Source organism: Eubalaena glacialis, chromosome 10 (assembly GCF_028564815.1).
Source record: "Eubalaena glacialis isolate mEubGla1 chromosome 10, mEubGla1.1.hap2.+ XY, whole genome shotgun sequence".
Taxonomy (NCBI): Eukaryota; Metazoa; Chordata; class Mammalia; order Artiodactyla; family Balaenidae; genus Eubalaena; species Eubalaena glacialis.
The window spans coordinates 49,799,810-49,820,356 of record NC_083725.1 but is presented as its reverse complement, the minus strand read 5'-3'; the positions used below and the strand labels follow the sequence as shown (position 1 = coordinate 49,820,356).

At 39.6% G+C, this 20,547-nt stretch overlaps 1 protein-coding gene across 1 annotated transcript in view; it reads left to right on the top strand.

The window, feature by feature from the left end:
* The first annotated feature begins 11,429 nt into the window (after window positions 1–11,429).
* Window positions 11,430–20,547, top strand: part of PIWIL4 (piwi like RNA-mediated gene silencing 4) — a 40,225-nt gene continuing 31,107 nt past the window's right edge. Inside the window, exons 1-4 of the mRNA XM_061202689.1 lie at window positions 11,430–11,516; window positions 12,723–12,801; window positions 14,859–14,990; window positions 18,002–18,216. Coding sequence (XP_061058672.1) covers window positions 11,430–11,516; window positions 12,723–12,801; window positions 14,859–14,990; window positions 18,002–18,216 — 513 coding nt within the window. The remainder of the gene's footprint in view (window positions 11,517–12,722; window positions 12,802–14,858; window positions 14,991–18,001; window positions 18,217–20,547) is intronic.

The following is a 20,547-nucleotide window of genomic DNA, read 5'->3' as shown; positions in this document are numbered from 1 at the left end:
CATGAGCCGTTTGTATATTTTGGAGATTAATCCCTTGTCAGTTGCTTCATTTGCAAATGTTTTCTCCCATTCTGAGGGTTGTCTTTTCATCTTGTTTATGGTTTTCTTTGCTGTGCAAAAGCTTTGAAGTTTCATTAGGTCCCATTTATTTTTGTTTTTACTTTCATTACTCTAGGAGGTGGGTCAAAAAAGATCTTGCTGTGATTTATGTTGAAGAGTGTCCTTCCTATGTTTTCTTTTAAGAGTTTTATAGTGTCCAGTCTTACATTTAGGTCTTTAATCCATTCTGAGTTTATTTCTGTGTATGGTGTTAGGGAGTGTTCTAATTTCATTCTTTTACATGTAGCTGTCCAGTTTTCCCAGCACCACTTATTGAAGAGACTGTCTTTTCTCCATTGTATATTCTTGCCTCCTTTGTCATAGATTAGGTGACCATAGGTGCGTGGGTTTATCTCTGGGCTTTCTATCCTGTTCCATTGATCTATATTTCTGTTTTTGTGCCAGTACCATACTGTCTTGATTACTGTAGCTTTGTAGTATAGTCTGAAGTCAGGGAGCCTATTCCCCCAGCTCCCCAGTTTTTCTTTCTGAAGATTGCTGTGGCTATTCAGGGTCTTTTGTGTTTCCATACAAATAGTAAAATTTTTTGTGCTAGCTCTGTGAAAAATGCCATCGGTAATTTGATAGGGATTGCATTAAATCTGTAGATTGCTTTCAGTAGTACAGTCATTTTCACAATATTGATTCTTCCAATCTAAGAACATGGTATATCTCTCCATCTGTTTGTGTCATCTTTGATTTCTTTCATCAGTGTCTTATAGTTTTCTGAGTACAGGTATTTTACCTCCTTAGGTAGGTTTATTCCTAGGTATTTTATTCTTTTTGTTGCAATAGTAAATGGGATTGTTTCCTTAATTTCTCTTTCTGATCTTTCATTGTTAGTGTATAGGAATGCAAGAGATTTCTGTGCCTTAATTTTGTATCCTACAAATTTACCAAATTCATTAATCAGCTCTAGTACTTTTCTGGTGGCACCTTTAGGATTTTCTATGTATAGTAACATGTCATCTGCAAACAGTGACAGTTTTACTTCTTCTTTTCCAATATGCATTCCTTTTATTTCTTTTTCTTCTCTGATGGCCGTGACTAGGACTTCCAAAACTTTGTTGAATAATAGTGGTGAGAGTGGACATCCTTGTGTTGTTCCTGATCTTAGAGGAAATGTTTTCAGTTTTTCACCACTGAGAATGATGTTTGCTGTGGGTTTGTCATATATGGCCTTTATTATGTTGAGGTAGGTTCCCTCTATGCCCACTTTCTGGAGAGTTTTTTTCATAAATGGGTGTTGAATTTTGTCAAAAGCTTTTTCTTAATCTATTGAGTTGACCGTATGTTTTTTATTCTTTAATTTGTTAATATGGTGTATCACATTGATTGATTTGCATATATTGAAGAAACCTTGCATCTCTGTGATAAATCCCACTTGATCGTGGTGTATGATCCTTTTAATGTGTTGTTGGATTCTGTTTGCTAGTATTTTGTTGAGGATTTTTGCATCTATATTCATCAGTGATATTGGTCTGTAATTTTCTTTTTTTGTAGTATCTTTGTCTGGTTTTGGTATCAGGGTGATGGTGGCCTCATAGAATGAATTTGGGAGTGTTCCTTCCTCCTTAATTTTTTGGAAGAGTTTGAGAAGGATGGGTGTTAGCTCTACTCTAAATGTTTGACGGAATTCACTGTGAAGCCATCTGGTCCTGGACTTTTGTTTGTCGGAAGATTTTTAATCAGTTTCAATTCCATTACTTGTGATTGGTCTGTTTATATTTTCTATTTCTTCCTGGTTCAGTCTTGGAAGGTTGTACCTTTCTAAGAAGTTTTCCAGTTCTTCCAGGTTGTCCACTTTATTGGCATATAATTGCTTGTAGTAGTCTCTTATGATCATTTGTATTTCTGTGGTGTCCAATGTAATTTCTTTTGCATTTCTAATATTATTGATTTGAATCCTCTCCCTTTTTTTCTTGATGAGTCTGGCTAAAGGTTTCTCAATTTTGTTTATCTTCTCAAAGAACCAGCTTTTAGTTTCATTGATTTTTGTTATTGCTTTCTTCATTTGTGTTTCATTTATTTCTGCTCTGATTTTTATGATTTCTTTCCCTCTACTAACTTTGGGTTTTGTTCTTCTTTCTCTACTTGCTTTAGGTGTAAGCTTTGGCTGTTTGAGATTTTTCTTGTTTCTGGAGGTAGAATTGAACTGCTATAAACTTCCCTCTTAGGACTGCTTTTGCTGCATCCCATAGGTTTTCAGTCATTGTGTTTTAATTGTCATTTGTTTCTATGTATTTTTTAAGTTCTTCTTTGATTTCCTCAGTGATCTCTTGCTTATTTATTAGCATATTGTTTAGCCGCAATGTGTTTGTGTTTTTTACAGTTCTTTTCCTGTAATTGATTTCTAATCTCATAGTGTTGTGGTCAGAGAAGATGCTTGATACAATTTCAATTTTCTTAAATTTACCAAGGCTTGATTTGTGACCCAAGATGTGATCTATCCTGGAGAATGTTCTGTATGCACTTGAAAACAAAGTGTATCCTGCTGCTTTCAGATGGACTGTCCTGTAAATATCAATTAAGACTCTGTGGTCTACTGTGTCATTTCAGGCTTGTGTTTCCTTATTTAGTCTCTGTCTGAATTATCTGTCCATTGGTATAAGTGGTGTGTTAAAGTCCCGCACTATTATTGTGTTCCTGTCAATTTCCCCTTTTATGGCTGGTAGCATTTGCCTTATAGATTGAGGTGCTCCTATGTTGGGTGCATAAATATTTATAATTGTTATATCTCCTTCTTGTATCGATCCCTTGATCATTATGTAGTGTCTTTCCTTGTCTCTTATAACAGTCTTTATTTTAAAGTCTATTTTGTCTGATATGAGTATTGTTACTCCAGCTTTCTTTTGATTTCCATTTTCATGGAATATCTTTTTCCATCCCCTCACTTTCAGTCTGTATGTGTCTCTAGGTCTGAAGTGGACAGCATATATATGGGTCTTGTTTTTGTATCCATTCAGCCAGTCTGTGTCTTTTGATTGGAGCATTTAATCCATTTACATTTAAGATAATTATTGATATGTATGTTTCTATTACCATTTTCTTTATTATTTTGGGTTTGTTTTTGTAGGTCTTTTTCTCCTCTTGTGTTTCCCACCTAGAGAAGTTTCTTCAGCATTTGTTGTAGAGCTGGTTTGGTGGTGCTGAATTCTCTTAGCTTTTGCTTGTCTGGAAAGCTTTAGATTTCTCTGTCAAATGTGAATGAGATCCTTGCTGGGTTGAGTAATCTTGATTGCAGGTTTTTTCCTTTCATTACTTTAAATATATCCTGCCACTCCCTTCTGGCCTGCAGAGTTTCTGCTAAAAAATCAGCCGATAACCTTATAGGGATTCCCTTGTATGTTATTTTTTGCTTTTCCCTTGCTGCTTTTAATATTTTTTCTTTGAATTTAATTTTTGTTAGTTTGATTAGTACATGTCTTGGCGTGTTTCTCCTTGGGCTTATCCTGTATCAGACTCTCTGTGCTTCCTGGACTTGGGTGGCTATTTCCTTTCCCATGTTAGGGAAGTTTTCGACTATAATCTCTTCAAATATTTTCTCAGACCCTTCCTCTGTCTCTTCTTCTTCTGGGACCTCCATAATTTGAATGTTGGTGTGTTTAATGTTGTCTTGGAGGTCTCTCTGAGACTGTCCTCATTTCTTTTCATTCTTTTTTCTTTATTCTGCTCCTCAGCAGTTATTTCCACCATTCTATCTTCCAGCTCATTTATTCGTTCTTCTGTCTCAGTTATTTGCTATTGATTCCTTCTATTGTATTTTTCATTGCAGTTATTGTGTTGTTCATCCCTGTTTCTTTAGTGCTTCTAGGTCCTTGTTAAATATTTCTTGTATTTTCTCAATCCATGCCTCCAGTCTGTTTCTGAAATTTTGCATCATCTTTTCTATCATTACTCTGAATTCTTTTTCCGGTAGGTTGCCTATTTCCTCTTCATTTATTTGGTCTTGTAAGTTTTTACCTTGTTCCTTTGTCTGTAACATAATTTTTGTCATCTCATTTTTTTTTTTTTTGATGGGTGGGGCTGTGTTCCTGTCTTGCTGGTTGTTTGGCCCGAGGCGTCCAGCACTGGAGTTTGTAGGCAGTTGGGTGGAGCTGGGTCTTGGTGCTGAGATGAGGACCTCCAGGAGACCTCACCCAATTACTATTCCCTGGGACCTGAAGTTCTCTGTTGGTCCAGAGGTTTGGGACTTGGTGCTCCCACCACAGGTGCTCAATCTCGACCCCTGGCCTGGGAACCAAGACTCTGCAAGCCATGCGGCATGGCAGAAAAAGACAAAAAAAAAAAAAAGCAACAGGGGCTTCCCTGGTGGTGCAGTGGTTAAGAATCCGCCTGCTAATGCAGGGACATGGATTCAAACCCTGGTCCGGGAAGATCCCACATGCCATGGAGCAACTAAGCTTATGTGCCACAACTACTGAGCCTGCACTCTAGAGCCCGCAAGCCACAACTACTGAGTCCACATGCCACAACTACTGAAGCCCGCACGCCTAGAGCCTGTGCTCTGCACCAAGAAGCCACTGCAATGAGAAGCCCGTGCACCACAACGAAGAGTAGCCCCTGCTCGACGCAACTAAAGAAAGCCCACGTGCAGCAACGAAGACCCAATGCAGCCAAATAAATAAATAATTAGAAATAGTGCCATTAATTAAAAAAAAAGCAACATGATTTGGGCGATTGGGATTGACATGTATACACTGATGTGTATAAAATTGATGACCAATAAGAACCTGCAGTATTAAAAAACAAACAAAAAAAACCAGCTAATACTAAACTTTCTTTGGGTTATTTGTATGGAAATATGTTAATATAAATGTTTCAGACATTACATGAAATTTCTAAAAATCTTATATGTTCTGGTATAATGTTATAAGTCATAATTCTAGTTATTATTTAAAACGTATATCTCAGAAATAACTAAATTTCCTTGTCAATTGCATTATTATGAACTTTCATCAAATCTTTAACCGTGGTCATTTTTAAGTCTTTTGTCATTTACAGAGAGTTCTGGGTGTACTCTGATGCTTTTGCAAAAATGTTCCTATAAAAAGGTTTCGTCTTCAAGGAATTCACGGAAAAGACTCTGACAAGTACAGGTTTCTGGTAACTAACTATACTGCTGAACTGAATGAATAAGCATTTTCAGAACTCTGATGGAAAACTGATGAATTCATAAAAGTGCTAACAAAAGATCAAGATGAAAAACAAAATTAATTACATGGGACTGAGTGAACTGATGAGGATGATTATAATTTTTGTGACTTTCTGTTTGAATAAAAAAAAAGCAACAAACAGAAAAGATCAGAACAATAATGAATAAAAAATAAAATAAAAAAAAATTAGAAAAATAAATAATATATTAGAAAAAATAACGATAAAAATGAAACAGCAACAACAAAACCAAAAAATAAATAAGGAAAATAAAATAAAGAAAATTTAAAAATAAAAATAAATAAATAAAATTTAAAAATAAAAGAAAAAAAAATTTTTTTAATTAAAAAAATAAAAAATTCCCTGGTGCTCCTCTATCAGTGTGCTTGACCCCATGCTGAGCTACAGCCTCCCCCCGCCTCCCCAGTAGGCCTCCAAGACCTCTAGGTAGGTCTCTGGACCTGCTTGTCAGCCCCACCTCTGCCTGTGTTCCTCTTGCCAGTGTCTGTCCCTGGAGCTGGCCCAGAGCACACGTGTCTGAGTAGGCCAGCTGGGGTGCAGTCTTCCACAGGTGCACCCACAAGGGCCAGCACAGCCAGAGGAGGCCTTGGAGTGGGGGGGGGGGTGGAACTCAGAGGCTTTGGCAGAGGTGGGTCTCAGGCCTGGGACCACACAGCTGGAAGAGGCTTTGATGAGGGTGGGGGTGGGGCTCAGGCCTGGAACCCGCTTGGCTGGAAGAGGCTTTGTCGGGGTGGCATGCAGGCTGTTGGGAACCCTGTGGCCCATGAAGGCTTTGTGAGGGGTGGTACTCAGTTCCACTGGGATCCATGTGGCTGGAAGAGACCCCAGCTGGGGCAGGGTTCAGGCCTGGGAGCCGTGTGGCTGGAAGGGGCCCTGGGGGTGGGGTTTCAGGCCCAGGACAGCAGCTGGCTTGCCAGGGCCAAAGCGGGTGGCCGAGATGCTGGCCACATGTCCCTCAGATCCCCTGAAGGTCCCTCTCTATCCCTGCTGATCCCCTCGCTGTGGGATTCCCTCCAAGCATGGGAACCTCTGCCCTCCTCCAGCCCCCCTCAAGGGTGCCGGTCCCACCCCGCCTACACTTTTCTTCCTCCCCATGTACTATCTGGTCGTGCAGGGATTCCTCCTGTCCCCTTAGGTGTCCAAGGTCCCCCACCACTGCCTAGTAGGTGCCCTAGTTATGAGGAGATGCAAACTCTGCGTCCTCCTACCCTGCCATCTTTCGGAAGATATTCTTATTCTTAACAAATGCACACTAAAATATTAGGGGGTCAAAGGGTATTATGTGTACAACTTTTTTGTAAATGGGTCATGTATATATATATGTGTGTGTGTGTGTGTGTGTGTGTGTGTGTGTACACGAAGAGAAAATAATAAAGCACATATGTCAAAATATTAACCTGTGAATCTTGGTGAAAAGTTCTTTATGCTGGTCTTGCAAATTTCTGTAAATGTGATATATTTCAAAATAAAAAGTTAAAAAATGAGACTGTTCAAAATTAATCCAGTAAGTATTGTTGAAATAAGGTCCAAAGAAGACAACACACTGATGCACTAATTTCACAGGTTCAACCATCTACACCTGTGCCTGGGAAATTAGTTTTGTACTAGCAGGAACCACAGATACTGAACAAATAAATTAGCTGATCTGAACATGTCTGCACTCATAAGTTGTCATTATTTAGAGTGTTTGCCTAATAAAAATCATTAAAAAAAATTAAGGTACAACCACAGGACTGAATAACTGAAAAACTGATTTTACAGCTGACTTGGAGGATGAGTTTAGGTAAATATTTTAATTTATTTTTTGTCATTGATAAAATTCAAATACTCATGCTTAGGTCCACAGTGGGCATGAAATATGTTTTAAGTGAGTGAATACTATATTCTCTTACTGAACTAGGCTAGCCTAGCTTCCCTCCAAACAGAACCTGAGATAAGTACTTGCATGCAGGTAGTTTATTTTGGGAAGTGATTGCAAGAAATAGTAGAGAGGGAGTGGGAAGAGTGAAAGAGAGAAGGATGATGTCAACTCAAGAATGCATTACTGAGGTGATCACCACTGTGACATCTGATACTTGATCCCACTCAGACCCTCTGTGAAGCCATAGAATGCACCACAAAACAGTTTGCCCAAAGGATGGAGGAGGGAGTATTTATCCATCATGTTCCACGTCACATTGGCTAAGCATTGCCCCATGAGATGTTTACTCCTTCACACTTCTAGGTTTGCTCATGTGTCAGAATGGCTAAGTGGGTTCCTCTGGGCATGTATCCTGCAGCAGCAGAGATGCCTCAGGACAGAAGCGAGAGAGGTATGGTGCAGCTGAGGTTACGCTGTGTGCAGATGATCACCACAGCAACAGCTGGAGTTAAAAGGTGGGCAGAGGAGAATGTGAAGGGTGGCACAAGACAAGAGCTGTCTGTGCCTAGAACATCATGGCCAGTATGTGCACGTGAAGGGATTTGACACAAATACGAAACATGGCAAAAACTGTAGTAAGTGAATTTTTGTAAAATGTGTCCATCACACATTCTTATGATAAAAATGTCAAAGCAGGCAGTTAGCTAGATATCAGCAAAGAAAGGGGATATGGGCCAAATGGCAGGAACCCACACATCTTGTAAACAACGGGGGTCCTTGGGCAGACAAAGAAGAGCAGGAATCTCCAGACTGACAGGGAACCACACATTTTGGGGTGATAGATGTCCAGGAGGCAGACAAAGAATGGTGAGAAAAGGTGGGAATCTCTGGCTTCCAAATGTAACCTTTTGCTCATTATGTTCTCATTACAATAAAATTAGCCTTGCAGATAAGAAGTACCCATCGAGCACCTCCACCATGACACTTCCGATCAAGACTAAATAAGGACAAAAATCCCTCCCCATCTCAGGAAGGTGGAGCTGAGATGAAAATCAGGGAATATGACTCCCAGAACCTTCCCTCCCCAACGAATATTTCACCTCTTCTTTTCTACACCCCACAATAACCAGCTTGCCAAAGAAACTCAGGTCAGCTACTCACCTGAGTCTGCCTGCTCTCCCCTTGAGAGCATACTATCACTTAAATAAATCCTCACTTTGCTTTCTTGACCTCCTTGTCTCATCTCTGAATTCTTTCTGCCATGAGACAAGAACGTACCCTCTGGTATTGATAATAACTAATTATCCAATTTTTATTACATGCCAAACACTACACTAAGTGTCATTATTATTATTTCATTTACCCTCGAAACAAGCCTGAGAGGTAGCCATATCAAAGTTGTTCTTAATCTGTGGCAATTTGCCCTCCAGGAGACATTTGGCAGTATATACAGACACTTCTGTTTCTCACAGCGAGAAGAGATGCTGGTGTCTAGCGAGTAGAGGCCAAGATTACTGCTAAACATCCTATAATGTATAGGACAGACCCCCTCAAATAGCAAATTATCAGGCCCAAAATGTGAATAGTGCCAAGGTTGAGAAATCCTGGCATAACTTTATCCCCATTTTACAGTTGAAGAAACTGAGGCTAAATGAAATTAAGTCATTTTCTTGAGTCAGAAAGCTAGTAGGTGATGGAGTTGGGATGTAAATTCTAATCTGTCTGACCCTAAAGCCCATGTATGCTTGTAACAATGCCGTACATTCCCTATTACAGGGAATACATAAGTGCCTTTAAAAATCATATGTGGAAGGCACAGTGTGAATGATTTTTATGTCACATATAGTAATTATAACAGGGAGTTGAAAATGCAGATAATAATTGGAAATAATTGATATTTCTGATTTCATAATGAGTTAGTATTTGGAAAATTGAAAGGATTTGACTGTTTGAAGTTGCCTGCATGTGTTCTCAGCATTTCTCATCACTCTTAGTGTTCTCACATCAGTACAAGTCAAATTTACCAGGAGGTGGTCAATTTGGAAAACATGAGGTAAAGATTATTTTTATATTCAGAAACAAAGCACAGATTTTCAAAAGTAGATTCCTTGTCCAGATTCTGTTTTCCACCTGCCCTACTTTTTAACATGCCATTTTTGATCATTCAGAACTGTCAGACTCATTCGTTTTCAAAGAAATGTGTTATTCATTAGAGTGGCTTCACTGAGCCAAGTCCGAGACTGGCCATCTCTGTCCAAGGCCATCATACCTCTTGCACTTGCCAGCCCTCAGGGATAATGATTTCCCAAGACAACTGAATAAAAGAGTATTCTGATGGGAAATAAATAGAAAGAAGAGCATGGCATTTTAGGACTGGGGCTTTTTTCTGTAGTACGAGCTGTATCTAAAGTCAGGCAGATCACCTTTTTGGAGGGAGATGAATAAGAGATGAGGGGATATGATGTGGGCTTTAAGGTAGATAGACCAAAGTTGGAATCCCAGCTCTGCCACACAAACTGTAGTACCTTGGGTGAGTCACTTAAGTGACTCAAGAATATCAGCTATCACAGTCACTTTCAACATTGTACAGGAAAACTTGACCAACATGATAAGACAAGAAAAAGAAATAAGAATAAGAATAAGAAGGGATGAGATAAAATTACTATTATTTGTAGATGATATAATCATCTACATGCAAACTCAATGAAATCAAAGGACAAGCTAGATGAACTAAAGAGTTCAGCAAATTTGATAAACAATATCAACTTACAAAAATTAATATCATGTATCTATATTAATAATAACCAATTAGAAAATATAATGAAAACAAGATATACTTCAAAATACTAATAAAACTATAAATTTCCATCAATTAAACAATACACAAGACTTTTATGAAAAAATTAAACTCTATTAAAGGATATAAAGAGAAACTTGAATAAATGAAGAACTATAACACTGTAAGAGGGGCAGTTCTTCCCAAACTAATTTATATATTCAGTACAATGCCGATTAGAAATTAAATGGGAGTTTTAAAGAAATTTGACAAACTTATTTTAAAATTTATATGGAAGAATACAGTTTGCAAAAAATAAATGAATTGAAAAAATCAAAGAATAAAGACTTGCCCCACCAGATTTTAGGAGTAATATAAAGAAATAGCAATTACAAGTGGTAAAGTACTGGTGCAGAGCAGATATAGATAAGCAGAATAGAAATAGAAAGCACAAAATTAGATCTAGGTATATATGAGAATTTGTTATTTGCTGGTTGTGGCTCCACAAACCATTACATAAATTTTAATAGATGACATTAGGGGAAAATGGCTCACTATAGGGAGATAAAGTTAGATCCCTACCTCACATCCTACATATCGTATAAATATATATATATATATAAATATAAATAAACTCGAAGGATACAAGATAGCTAATGTGAACAGTAAACTTATAAAGTGAATAAAAGAAAATGTCATATAACATCCTTGTAAATTTAGGGCAGGGAAAATTTTCTTTCAAGAAAACCCCAAAAAGCATAAACCATAAAATTAAAAATTAGTAGATGTGACTCCATCAAAGTTAAGACTTTTGATTAGATAAAGAACTTCAAAGTTAAAATTAATAATTGGTAAATCGGGAGTAGATATTTGCTATGTGTTAAGAAAAAAAAATTCTTCCAAATCACAAGAAAAACGTGAGAAATCCAATTTAAAAGAGCAACGGATATAAACAGACAATTCACAGAACAACAACAAAAACTCCACAGCTATCACATATATGAAGAGATGGTTACCCTTTTGTGTTTTCTTTGGCAATCATGCACATTTTAAAATAAATTCTCCCAATCCCCCAGTAGGTAAGTCAGATATTTCCCAGAAACAACATTTACATGACATATTCAAAGACATCTAGAAGCCAGGAGTAGAAGTGAGCAGATAATACAGACCAAAGGTAACAGTGTGATGCAACCTTATATACACATATGATGGGCAAAAACTAGAAAGCTGGATAATGCCAAATATGGCGCGGGGTGTGGATGAAAAGAGAAGTCTGGCCGCAGTCCTCCGACTGCCTCCCGCCCACGTGCTCGCCCCGCCCCGCCCCTACCACGGGATGCTGCTGGGCTGTCCGCGCGGCTCCACCCACTCGTGAGCCTCGGCTGCGATTCCAGCCCCGGACCCAGAGATCCACTACCTCCACCGCTTCCGTCGCAGCCTTGTCATCTGAGTACCGGTGACAAAATACCCTTGTTGAGACTTGGCTGCCTTTGAAGTCACTCTGGGCGCATCTGGAACATGAGCGGCCGGGCCCGCGTGAGGGCGCGAGGCATGGCCCGCAGCCCCAGCGCCACGGAGGTGGGGCGCATCCAGGCCTCGCCGTCGGTGGGTAGAAAGCTTAGCAGCTGGCATCCTCTCGCTCACTCCTACCTCTATTTCCTTCGTGGACACCGCCTTTCTCGGCAGATATCTCTTCCTCTCTGCTACGAAGTAGTGGCTTATCTGCTCTTTCAACTTTGAGTCCTTCCAGGGTTTCTCACATTTTTTTTTTCCCTGTTGGGGAGCTTATCTGAGTAAGATATTAATATAGATATTTTGGTCAGTGAAAAGGGCTGAAAATGGGAGGCAAGTATATCATTAAGTTTTAATTACTTCATTCGTTTGGAAGTCTCGTGAAAATGGCTGTCCCTTCAAAGGTACCATTATGTGGTATATAATCTAATATGATCTGTCTCGCTAATTTATATATAAAAAGAAATAATCTCAGACACAAATGAAGTTTAAACTCAACCACTGTTTCTTGAGCAACCACTGTGCATAGGGCTCCTTATTAGACTCAGGCAACTAGGTTGAATTGAGTGGCAAACCAGCAATTTTTGAGTGATGTTACATTTAGTATTTGGAGCAATACTTAGCAAAAATTCAGTATTTGGAGCAATATCTTAGACCAGAAGTGTTCAAGTGAGTAGTCTGTGGTCATTATGCCTTTACTCTAATAGAGTGGTCTTCTCTTGGTATCACCCATTTTTTTTTAGCAGGCTGATTTATACCTTCTTGAACAGAGAAGTAATTACCCTGAAGAGAAAATATGAATGGTTCCCTTCACCTGTTTTGTGAACTTTTGGACCAGTTTATTCAGGAGAGTCATCATTTGAGCTGGTGGCCCAGATCCTCTGGGCTCAGTTTATTTTCTTGCTACAAATATGTTCACATCAGAGGCCCCATGTCTGAAGGCTACAGAAGCATGAAGTCTGTGATCACCTGTACCACCTTCCATCTGATGAGCTCCTTGGGTGCAAGGATCACACCTCTGCCTCTTTCCACCTCCAGGGGCTAAGGGCTGTATCTGGCTCACAGTTGGCACTGAAATCAAAGATTGATGAATGGGGAAAACCGTAGCTTGTCCTTATCTTTTTTCTGAAATGGGCGATCTTTTCTCCTCTCTCAAGTATCTTACCTGCTAACATTTTTCTTTTCCTAGCTCATGGTAATCTAATGACATAGGACGTGATACTATTCTCATCTTGTGATAAAGTTTTAGTTTATGACTTAACATCTTAAATCTGACCAAACATTTTCCCCCCGTTTTAGCCTCTGTCTGTTGCTCTTAGTGACAGTGAAGCATCTTCTAGCAGTGACCACGTGGGAACAAGCAGGATTTCACAGAAATGTAAGTGCAGCTCTGTCTGTTCCATCCAGTTCCGTCCCATCTGAATGGAATAGGAGTGACTCTACTAAGCCTTTCAACAGCAGACTCCCTTCTTGAGCATCTTATCTTCCTTTTTTGAGGATCCCCCTGTGTTTGTTGTGTTTCTTTGGGACTTCCAAACACAGAATCTGCCACTAAATTTCCTGATGGTGCTTAGCAGTTGGGAACCCCTAGATATTAGGAAACCAGTTTTTCTGATACTGTCTGTTTACTGAATAATTTTGAAAGCGTATTTTTAAATTCTTTATGACATATAAATGCCAATACCGTTGCCTTGCAGAGATGGTAGTAACCTCGCATGCCTGTTGCCCCTTCTCTCTTCTTCCTTCCCCACCCACGGTAGACCTCACCATTTGATGGTGGCTCTCTTCCCTGCAAATCCAGGTTTGGCCTCAAGATACTCGTCAATGTGCTAGTCCAAGTAGCCCCTGCCACACAGTATAAGTTGGCGTGCCCAATGCGCTAATTTGCTAGGGCTGCCGTGACAAAGTACCACAGACTGGGTGGCTTAAACAGTAGAAATGTATTGTCCCATAATTCCAGCCCTACTGCCACCATTCAAGTGTTATTCCAACTTCTCTTTGGGAATTTCCTTCACATCTGCTGTGCCTTCTTGTGACTAGCAAGTGATGGAAACTCTTTATCCTTTGAGGGTAGACTGATTTTTTTTATTTTTAAAAATTGTGGTAAAATATGTATAATATAAAGTTGACCGTTTTAACAGTGTTGAAGTGTACAGTCCAGTGGCATTGAGGACATTCACATTGTTGTGCAACCATCACCACCATCCGTCTCTAGAACAGTTTTTCATCTTACAAAACTGAAACTCTGTACCCATTAAACAATAACTCCTCATTTGCCTCTCCCCCCCCCGCCCCAGACTCTGGAAACTACCGTTCTATGGCAGATTGAATTTTTAGAAACCACCAAACATCTTTTGAAACCAAGAGCAGTAAATGATACGGATAATCTAGTGAGAATAATCGAATTTTTAAAAAATTAAATAAATGTTGTGATTTTCCTGGGAGACTCCAACTCCACTGAGAAGGGTATGGGCAGCAGTTTTGGGCAAGTGGGTAGCGCCATTTGGGGTAGTTGCATACAGTGACTGTATCAAAGGACAGTGGCCAAGTCAGTGTCCTAGAGGTTTGTCATACTATTAGTCACATTACTTTGTAGTAATAATTCTGTAATATAAAATTTATATTTTCACATTTCAAAGTGCCAAAGCTGTATCCAAAAAAATTAGCATCTTTTTGTACTCATTTAAAAAAGAAAATATTCATCAGGAAACAGATTTTAATTTCCCATTTTCTAGAACCTAACAGTAAGTGACACGTCCCAAGGTGACGTGCTGACTTTCATTCTCAGGGGAATGATCTAGCATAAACACTGATGGCAGTGTATGGGCATTTCTCTTCTTGTGATTGAGAAAGGGGAAAGGTTCAGCTCCAATCTGTACAGAAGCTGACGTGGCCAATCTTAGTCTAATTCTTTGGGTGTTACACAAGAGCTACAGGAGGGAGACCAGCCCTCCATAAATGGGTGTGGAGTGGGATATAGGGAGATAGAGCTTTCTCCTTAGCCAAGAGGAGAATCAGGTCAGCCCCAAATGTTATGAGGTAGGACTAACTCGGAGTCTGTTATTTCTAACAAAACATGCCGTGCTTCCTTCACAGTTTTCAATTTTCAGGCTGCAGACTTCTGTATAGTCATGACTGTTTTCAGCAATGTAGGCCAGTTTTATTAAAAGCCACAAAAATCTGAGCTTTGGTTCTAGATGCATCTTTTTTCCCGGCTGTGCCGAGCGGCATGCGGGATCTTAGTTCCCTGACCAGGCATTGAACCTGGTGCCCTTGACAGTGAGAGCTCGGAGTCCTAACCACTGGACTGCCAGGGAATTCCCTCTAGATGCATTTTTGATATGATAGTTGTAAATGATATCACTAGCATGAAATGTTATTGATGTACATAATAATAATAATATATAACATTTTGGTGTTCTCTTCATATTTTAGATGAAGGTGGTCTATCTTCTGGTGATGCTGGATGTACCTTCAAGGAAAGAGGTGGGAAAATCAGACGAGAGATGATGGATTTGAGTGTCTGTACCAGAGAGAAATTGGCCCATGTGAGAGATTTCAAAAGAGGTACCCAGTCTTCATGTTACTTACTTTTAAATTTTTATTTATTTATTTTTTTGGCCATGCCATGCTGCTTGTGGGATCTTAGTTCCCCGACCAGGGATTGAACCCAGAGCCCCTGCAGTGGAAGCACGGAGTCCTAACCACTGGACTGCCAGGGAATTTCTTACTTTTTTTTTTAATGTTACCAAATTTTGCTTAAGAAATTTTAATTTAAATTTAATAAAATAAACAAGTTCGTATATTGACTTAAAAGATATGTATTGAACATCTGCTATATTCAAGCATTATCTAGACACTAGTTGTTTTAGCCTTAATTCTCTCTTTCATTAATAGGAAGAGTAACATTTTCTCCAAAACTACATTTCACTTGTTGAAAACCTTTTCTCCTTACACCTGAGGTAGGGGTCAGCAAAGATGCTTTGTCTCTTTCCCAACCTTTTTCCTATATGGGTAATAACCTTTCTGGACTTCAGGTCTAAAAAGAAAAATGTAGCCTATTTGGGGAATTCTTTACGCAGATTCTGGGCTTACCCCTGAAATTGCACCTAGGATTGCATGTGTATTTTCAGGAAAAGTAGGCCTGTTGTTTTCATAGGATTCTCAAAAGGCTTTGTAACTCCCTCTAAAAGTTAAGACTCACTGATACAGATCAGTCTTTTTCAAACTCTTTCAAACCATGCAGCAAAAATAAGTACATAAATTGTTCTCCAGCATGCACACACTACACAAACACAACTGAAACAAAGTTTCATGAAACAATGCTTGCCCTTCCTATGGGCGGGGCACTCTGATCCATTCTATTGTATTCTAGTTTTTCTATGAAACATGATGGTTCACCTCACTTACTTTCATAACTGTAGCACTAATAGGTCATGATTACAGTTTGAACACACTGGTGTAAGTGGTCTTAAAGGGTATTGCCAGCTCTGATATTCTAGATGACTTCTCTTTGCCCATTAATATGAGCAGCTAAAATATGTTACCATGTCCTCTGGGAGAACAAAAAAAAAAAAACCCTTTTCTTTAATTAAAATAGCACAAAGATTCCTTGTTCCTACTGGATATTTACACATCAATGAAAAAAATATGGCCTGCCATATCAGTATGCAAAAGATGTTGCAGCCGTGAAGCCACCGCAGCTGCTCCCACGGTGAGCCCTGAGGGAACTCAGGATGGAGACAAACGGGGCGCTGCCAAGTCTTCAGTCACTGCAGCCACCCTCCAATGATGCACCCTAAGGAGACTCAGGGTGGGAAAGAACAGAATACTGGCCCCAGATAGCTGAGGTGCATATCAAAGGAATGATTTCAGTGAGCCCTGACTTTTGCATCTTCCCGAACATAGAAAAGCGCTAAATTCATTAACTCGAGACATACGGTTTTCCTTAATTAAAAGTAATCTTACGATGTTCCGACTTTCTGGTCTTTGTTGCAAAAACTCCTATATATCCTGGCTCTTCCCTTACCTCTTCCGAGCAGTCCCTCAGAACTGAGATGCTGTGTCCTGGGCTTAAGCCCTCAGTTTTGTCCGCTGAATAAAACATAACTCTTATCTTTTAGGTTGTGCATGATTTCTCAGTAGACACACAGGTCAGAACTGAGGGAATACTACGTAAGGTATACATGATACTTTTTCTTCCTCACCACCTCAGGGCTCATGTTTCCCACTTCCTCCACCAGAAAGGCAAATAGTGACTATTTGATAATTCTTTCCTATAAGACGAACACTGGATGATTCCCTCCAAGGAGAGGTGAGAAGTACTTCCTTTGTGCCCTCGTAGAGTCTGTCCTGGATGGAGTTTACGCCATCCTGGGCACTGACCAGCTACATCGTGGCCATCTCTGAATTTGTCCTGTAGATTTTGAAGAGGTGAATAAAAATTCTGTAGGGGATGGAATTCCTGGAAGCCCACATGGCCTCCCTGTGCCTGCAAAAAACAGAAGCCCAGAGCCCTGTCTGTTCTCACACAGGGAAGATGTAAAATTTCTTCTTCCATCCCCAGTCGCCCCCTTATCTCTGGGGGCCTTCGCTGGGACCTACAGAGCGAGCCATCTAATCACTGAATGAAGTGATTTCAGAATTTTCCGAAGTATGGTGAACTTTTGATTATCTGGATTTCCAAGAGGATGGGGGTTGTATTCGTGATAAAAACTGGAGAGTTTCTTTATGATCTGAGAGCACCATAATTCCAGAGCAGCATCTGAAACTGTTACCGAACTAAACTTGGGTCCCTTCCCCCATGCTCAGTAAAGCCAATCTACTGACATTGGGCTGTGGTGAAGGAAAGTGCAGCGTTTATTGTGAGGCGCCGTACAAGGAGTCTAGGACAGCTAGTGCTCAAAAAGCCCAAACTTCCCCAAGGGTTTCAGCAAAGCATGTTTAAAGGCAAAGTGAAAGAGGGGCGCCCCAGGGTCTGTGATCAGCTCCTGCACAATTCTCTGGTTGGTTGATGGTGAGGTAACGGGTTAACATTATCAATCCTTTGGTGCCAGTAGGTCTGGAGGGAGCTAATGGTCATCAAGTAGTTAATTTCTTCCATTTGGTAGGGGTTTTAGCATCTGTAAAACAATTCAGGAAATGTGCACTAGATGCTATTACCTAGGTACTTCAGAGAGGAGCTAAAGCAGAGGAAATGGGGGGGAGGCCCCATGGGGTCCTGTTTGGTTACAAAACGCTTACTTGATCGATTTGAGAATCAGCTGGAAGGCAAGCTTTGGAAGGAGTCCTAGGGTAGTTGAATTCAGATGTTTCTTTTCTCCCCAAAACAAGAATGTCAGTGTCTGCCCTCAGGTTCTTATGAGGCCTGCCTTACACAGGATCCTTTTGCTTGCAGGGCTCCATAAGGTTATCAGGCAGCTGGTTACTAGAGCTTACCTTGTGTCACTGACAAGAATCCTTGCTTTCTAGCAACAATTACGCATATGCAAATAAATTTATTGAATGCTGTGATTAATATGAACACGATGTGATTTTTTTTTTTTTTTGGTTAAAACATGTTTATTTGTTTTCTTCAGGTTCCAGTGGAATACCTGTGAAACTGGTCACAAATCTTTTTAATCTGGACTTGCCCCAGGACTGGCGGCTATACCAGTATCATGTGACATATAGTCCAGATATAGAATCTAGAAGGCTGAGAACTGCTCTGCTTTATAGTCGCAGGGAACTTTCCAACAAAGCCAAAGCATTTGATGGTGTCATCCTTTTTCTCTCCCAAAAGCTAGAAGAAAAGGTATAGTATGGTTAAGTTTTTAATACACACATGTGTGCATATATTTATACTCCTTCATGTAGATTTTAGAGGTTAGCTGATTTTCATGACAATTGGAATGAGGATATCACTCACTCCTTTTCTCTTTCCTATTCCCATGCCTGAGAGCGAAAGGCTTCTTAATTAAGACCTCATCAGAATCGATTTCTTAATTAAGAAGCTGATGGTCTGGCATTTAAAAAAGAAGAGCTGTTAATACAAACACTGCTTTTTCAACTACTTTTTTAAAGGCAAAGTGTCCTTGAAATAGGAATCCTTTTAAACTTTTCCCAAAATAGGCAAGAGTTTAAGTAACAGGGACTTCCCTGGTGGTCCAGTGGTTAAGACTCCGAGCTCCCAATGCAGGGGGCACGGGTTTGATCCCTGGTTGGGGAATCCCACATGCTGCACGGGTGCGGCCAAAAAAAAAAAAAAAAAAAAAAGTTTAAAAAACACCATTTAGCCTATGGCCTGAGAGCTTTAAATTTACTCTACATTTTTTTGCTCCTGCACATTGTGTCCACGTGTCCAAAGAACTTTACATCAATCCTGATTCTAAAACTGTCATTTCTTTCATGACTTGTTCCATCATATGAAATAGGAGTTATTTATGTCAATCTTAAGGATATTTTTTAATGGTTATGACCATTGGATATGGCAATTGCAAGATTCATAGCCCTTTATTCTTTTTTTTTTTTTTTTTACGCCTTCCACATTTTTAGCCCTAAAATCAAGATATTGGTATCGAGGTTTTTATCATACGCTTTGTTCTAAAGCAGTATTAAAATTATGAGAAAGAACTGATTTCTGTATGAAAAATTAAAACAGAGTATTGGATTAAAACTTGACGCTTCTATCCCTTGGAAAGCTTAATCATTTTTTTTTTTTAGTTCAGCATTTTGAACACCAAGAGCATAAATGTAAATTTCTAGATTCCATGTGTATCTTTGTTAATTTCCTCAAGAAGTGTGTTTCTGAGCACTCTTGGAATCTTTTTCCTTTTATGAGACTGTGAGATTTATAGGAGCTACTTGAGTGTTTATTTCATCTGAATATGGAGTTTAAAAATTATACCATATGATTAAATTTAAGGACTTGGAAAATCTGGATCTGTAAATTTAGAAACATTTTTATTCGTCATGAGTCCTTATTGATCCCTCAATATTTTGTCCTATGACTAGATGTTGATAGCATGCTGATATGGCCTCTCATACTTAAATGAGATACTTATATTGGAAATTTGGATATATTAAAATCATATAGCCCCCTTGAATGGTCCAGCTTTCTTCAATTTTACCTAATGAAAGTGGAGGAATTTTACTCTACAGATGCTAGGAATAAGTTAATATTACTCATTTCTTATTCAAAGTGAGCATGTAGTATGTGCCACACATCTTCTTATCGTTGGGCATGGAGTCTAATGAGGAGGCAGGGAGTAAATAGATGGTGAAAACGTGGTGTGACAGATCAGACCTGTTGCTTCTATTTTCCAGACACAGGGGATACTAGATTTAGACAGAAGAGTGTTGTCTTATTACCTATCAACATATGACCTGCCACCTAATGACAGTAAAAATGAGATAGTAAAAAGAAACTGTGTCCTAACAAAGGTTGCTAGTCTCACCTTTTTCTTCTGGTCTTAATACTGAGTCAGGCTTAATCCTGTACTCTCATCCATCCCCTACACACTTTATAGGATGCTTACTTTCATGGAAAGAGCCCCTCCACTGATTCACTCATTACACCCCCAAATAGTGCAGTTCTAGAAGTCCTGTTCTGCTGCCTCCTGGCCTTCCACTGTCTTTCAGACCCCATCTGTGCATCTGTGGCCACGACCCGGGTTGCTGTCACCGGTCACATCTATTTGCCACTCTCATGCATTCCTTCTGCACTTGTAAAGAGCCTACTGTGTACCAGGCAGGGTGCTGGCACCTTGGAGGAAACCAGGATAAATAAAACAAGGTTCTTGTTGTCAAAAACATTTCCATTTAGTACTGAAGTTATTTACAAATAAATGCAGTGCAAGATAGAATGACATAAGGGGCATAATAATAATTAGTGGTTTTGTTATGCTAGCATTTATCGAGCATTTACAAGGTGTTAGGTGCTCTGCTTGGTTGTTCTCTGGATTAGCCCCAGCACAGCTCTCTTGAGATGAGCAGATCTATATTTTATGTCCCACCTACCACTGGATTACATTTGATGAGCACTTACTCTGCCAGGCTGCTTGTATGCATGAACTCATTTAATCCTCTCATCATCCCTGGAGCCCTAGAGGGGTTAAGTGTCTTACCCAAGGTCTTCAAAAAGAGC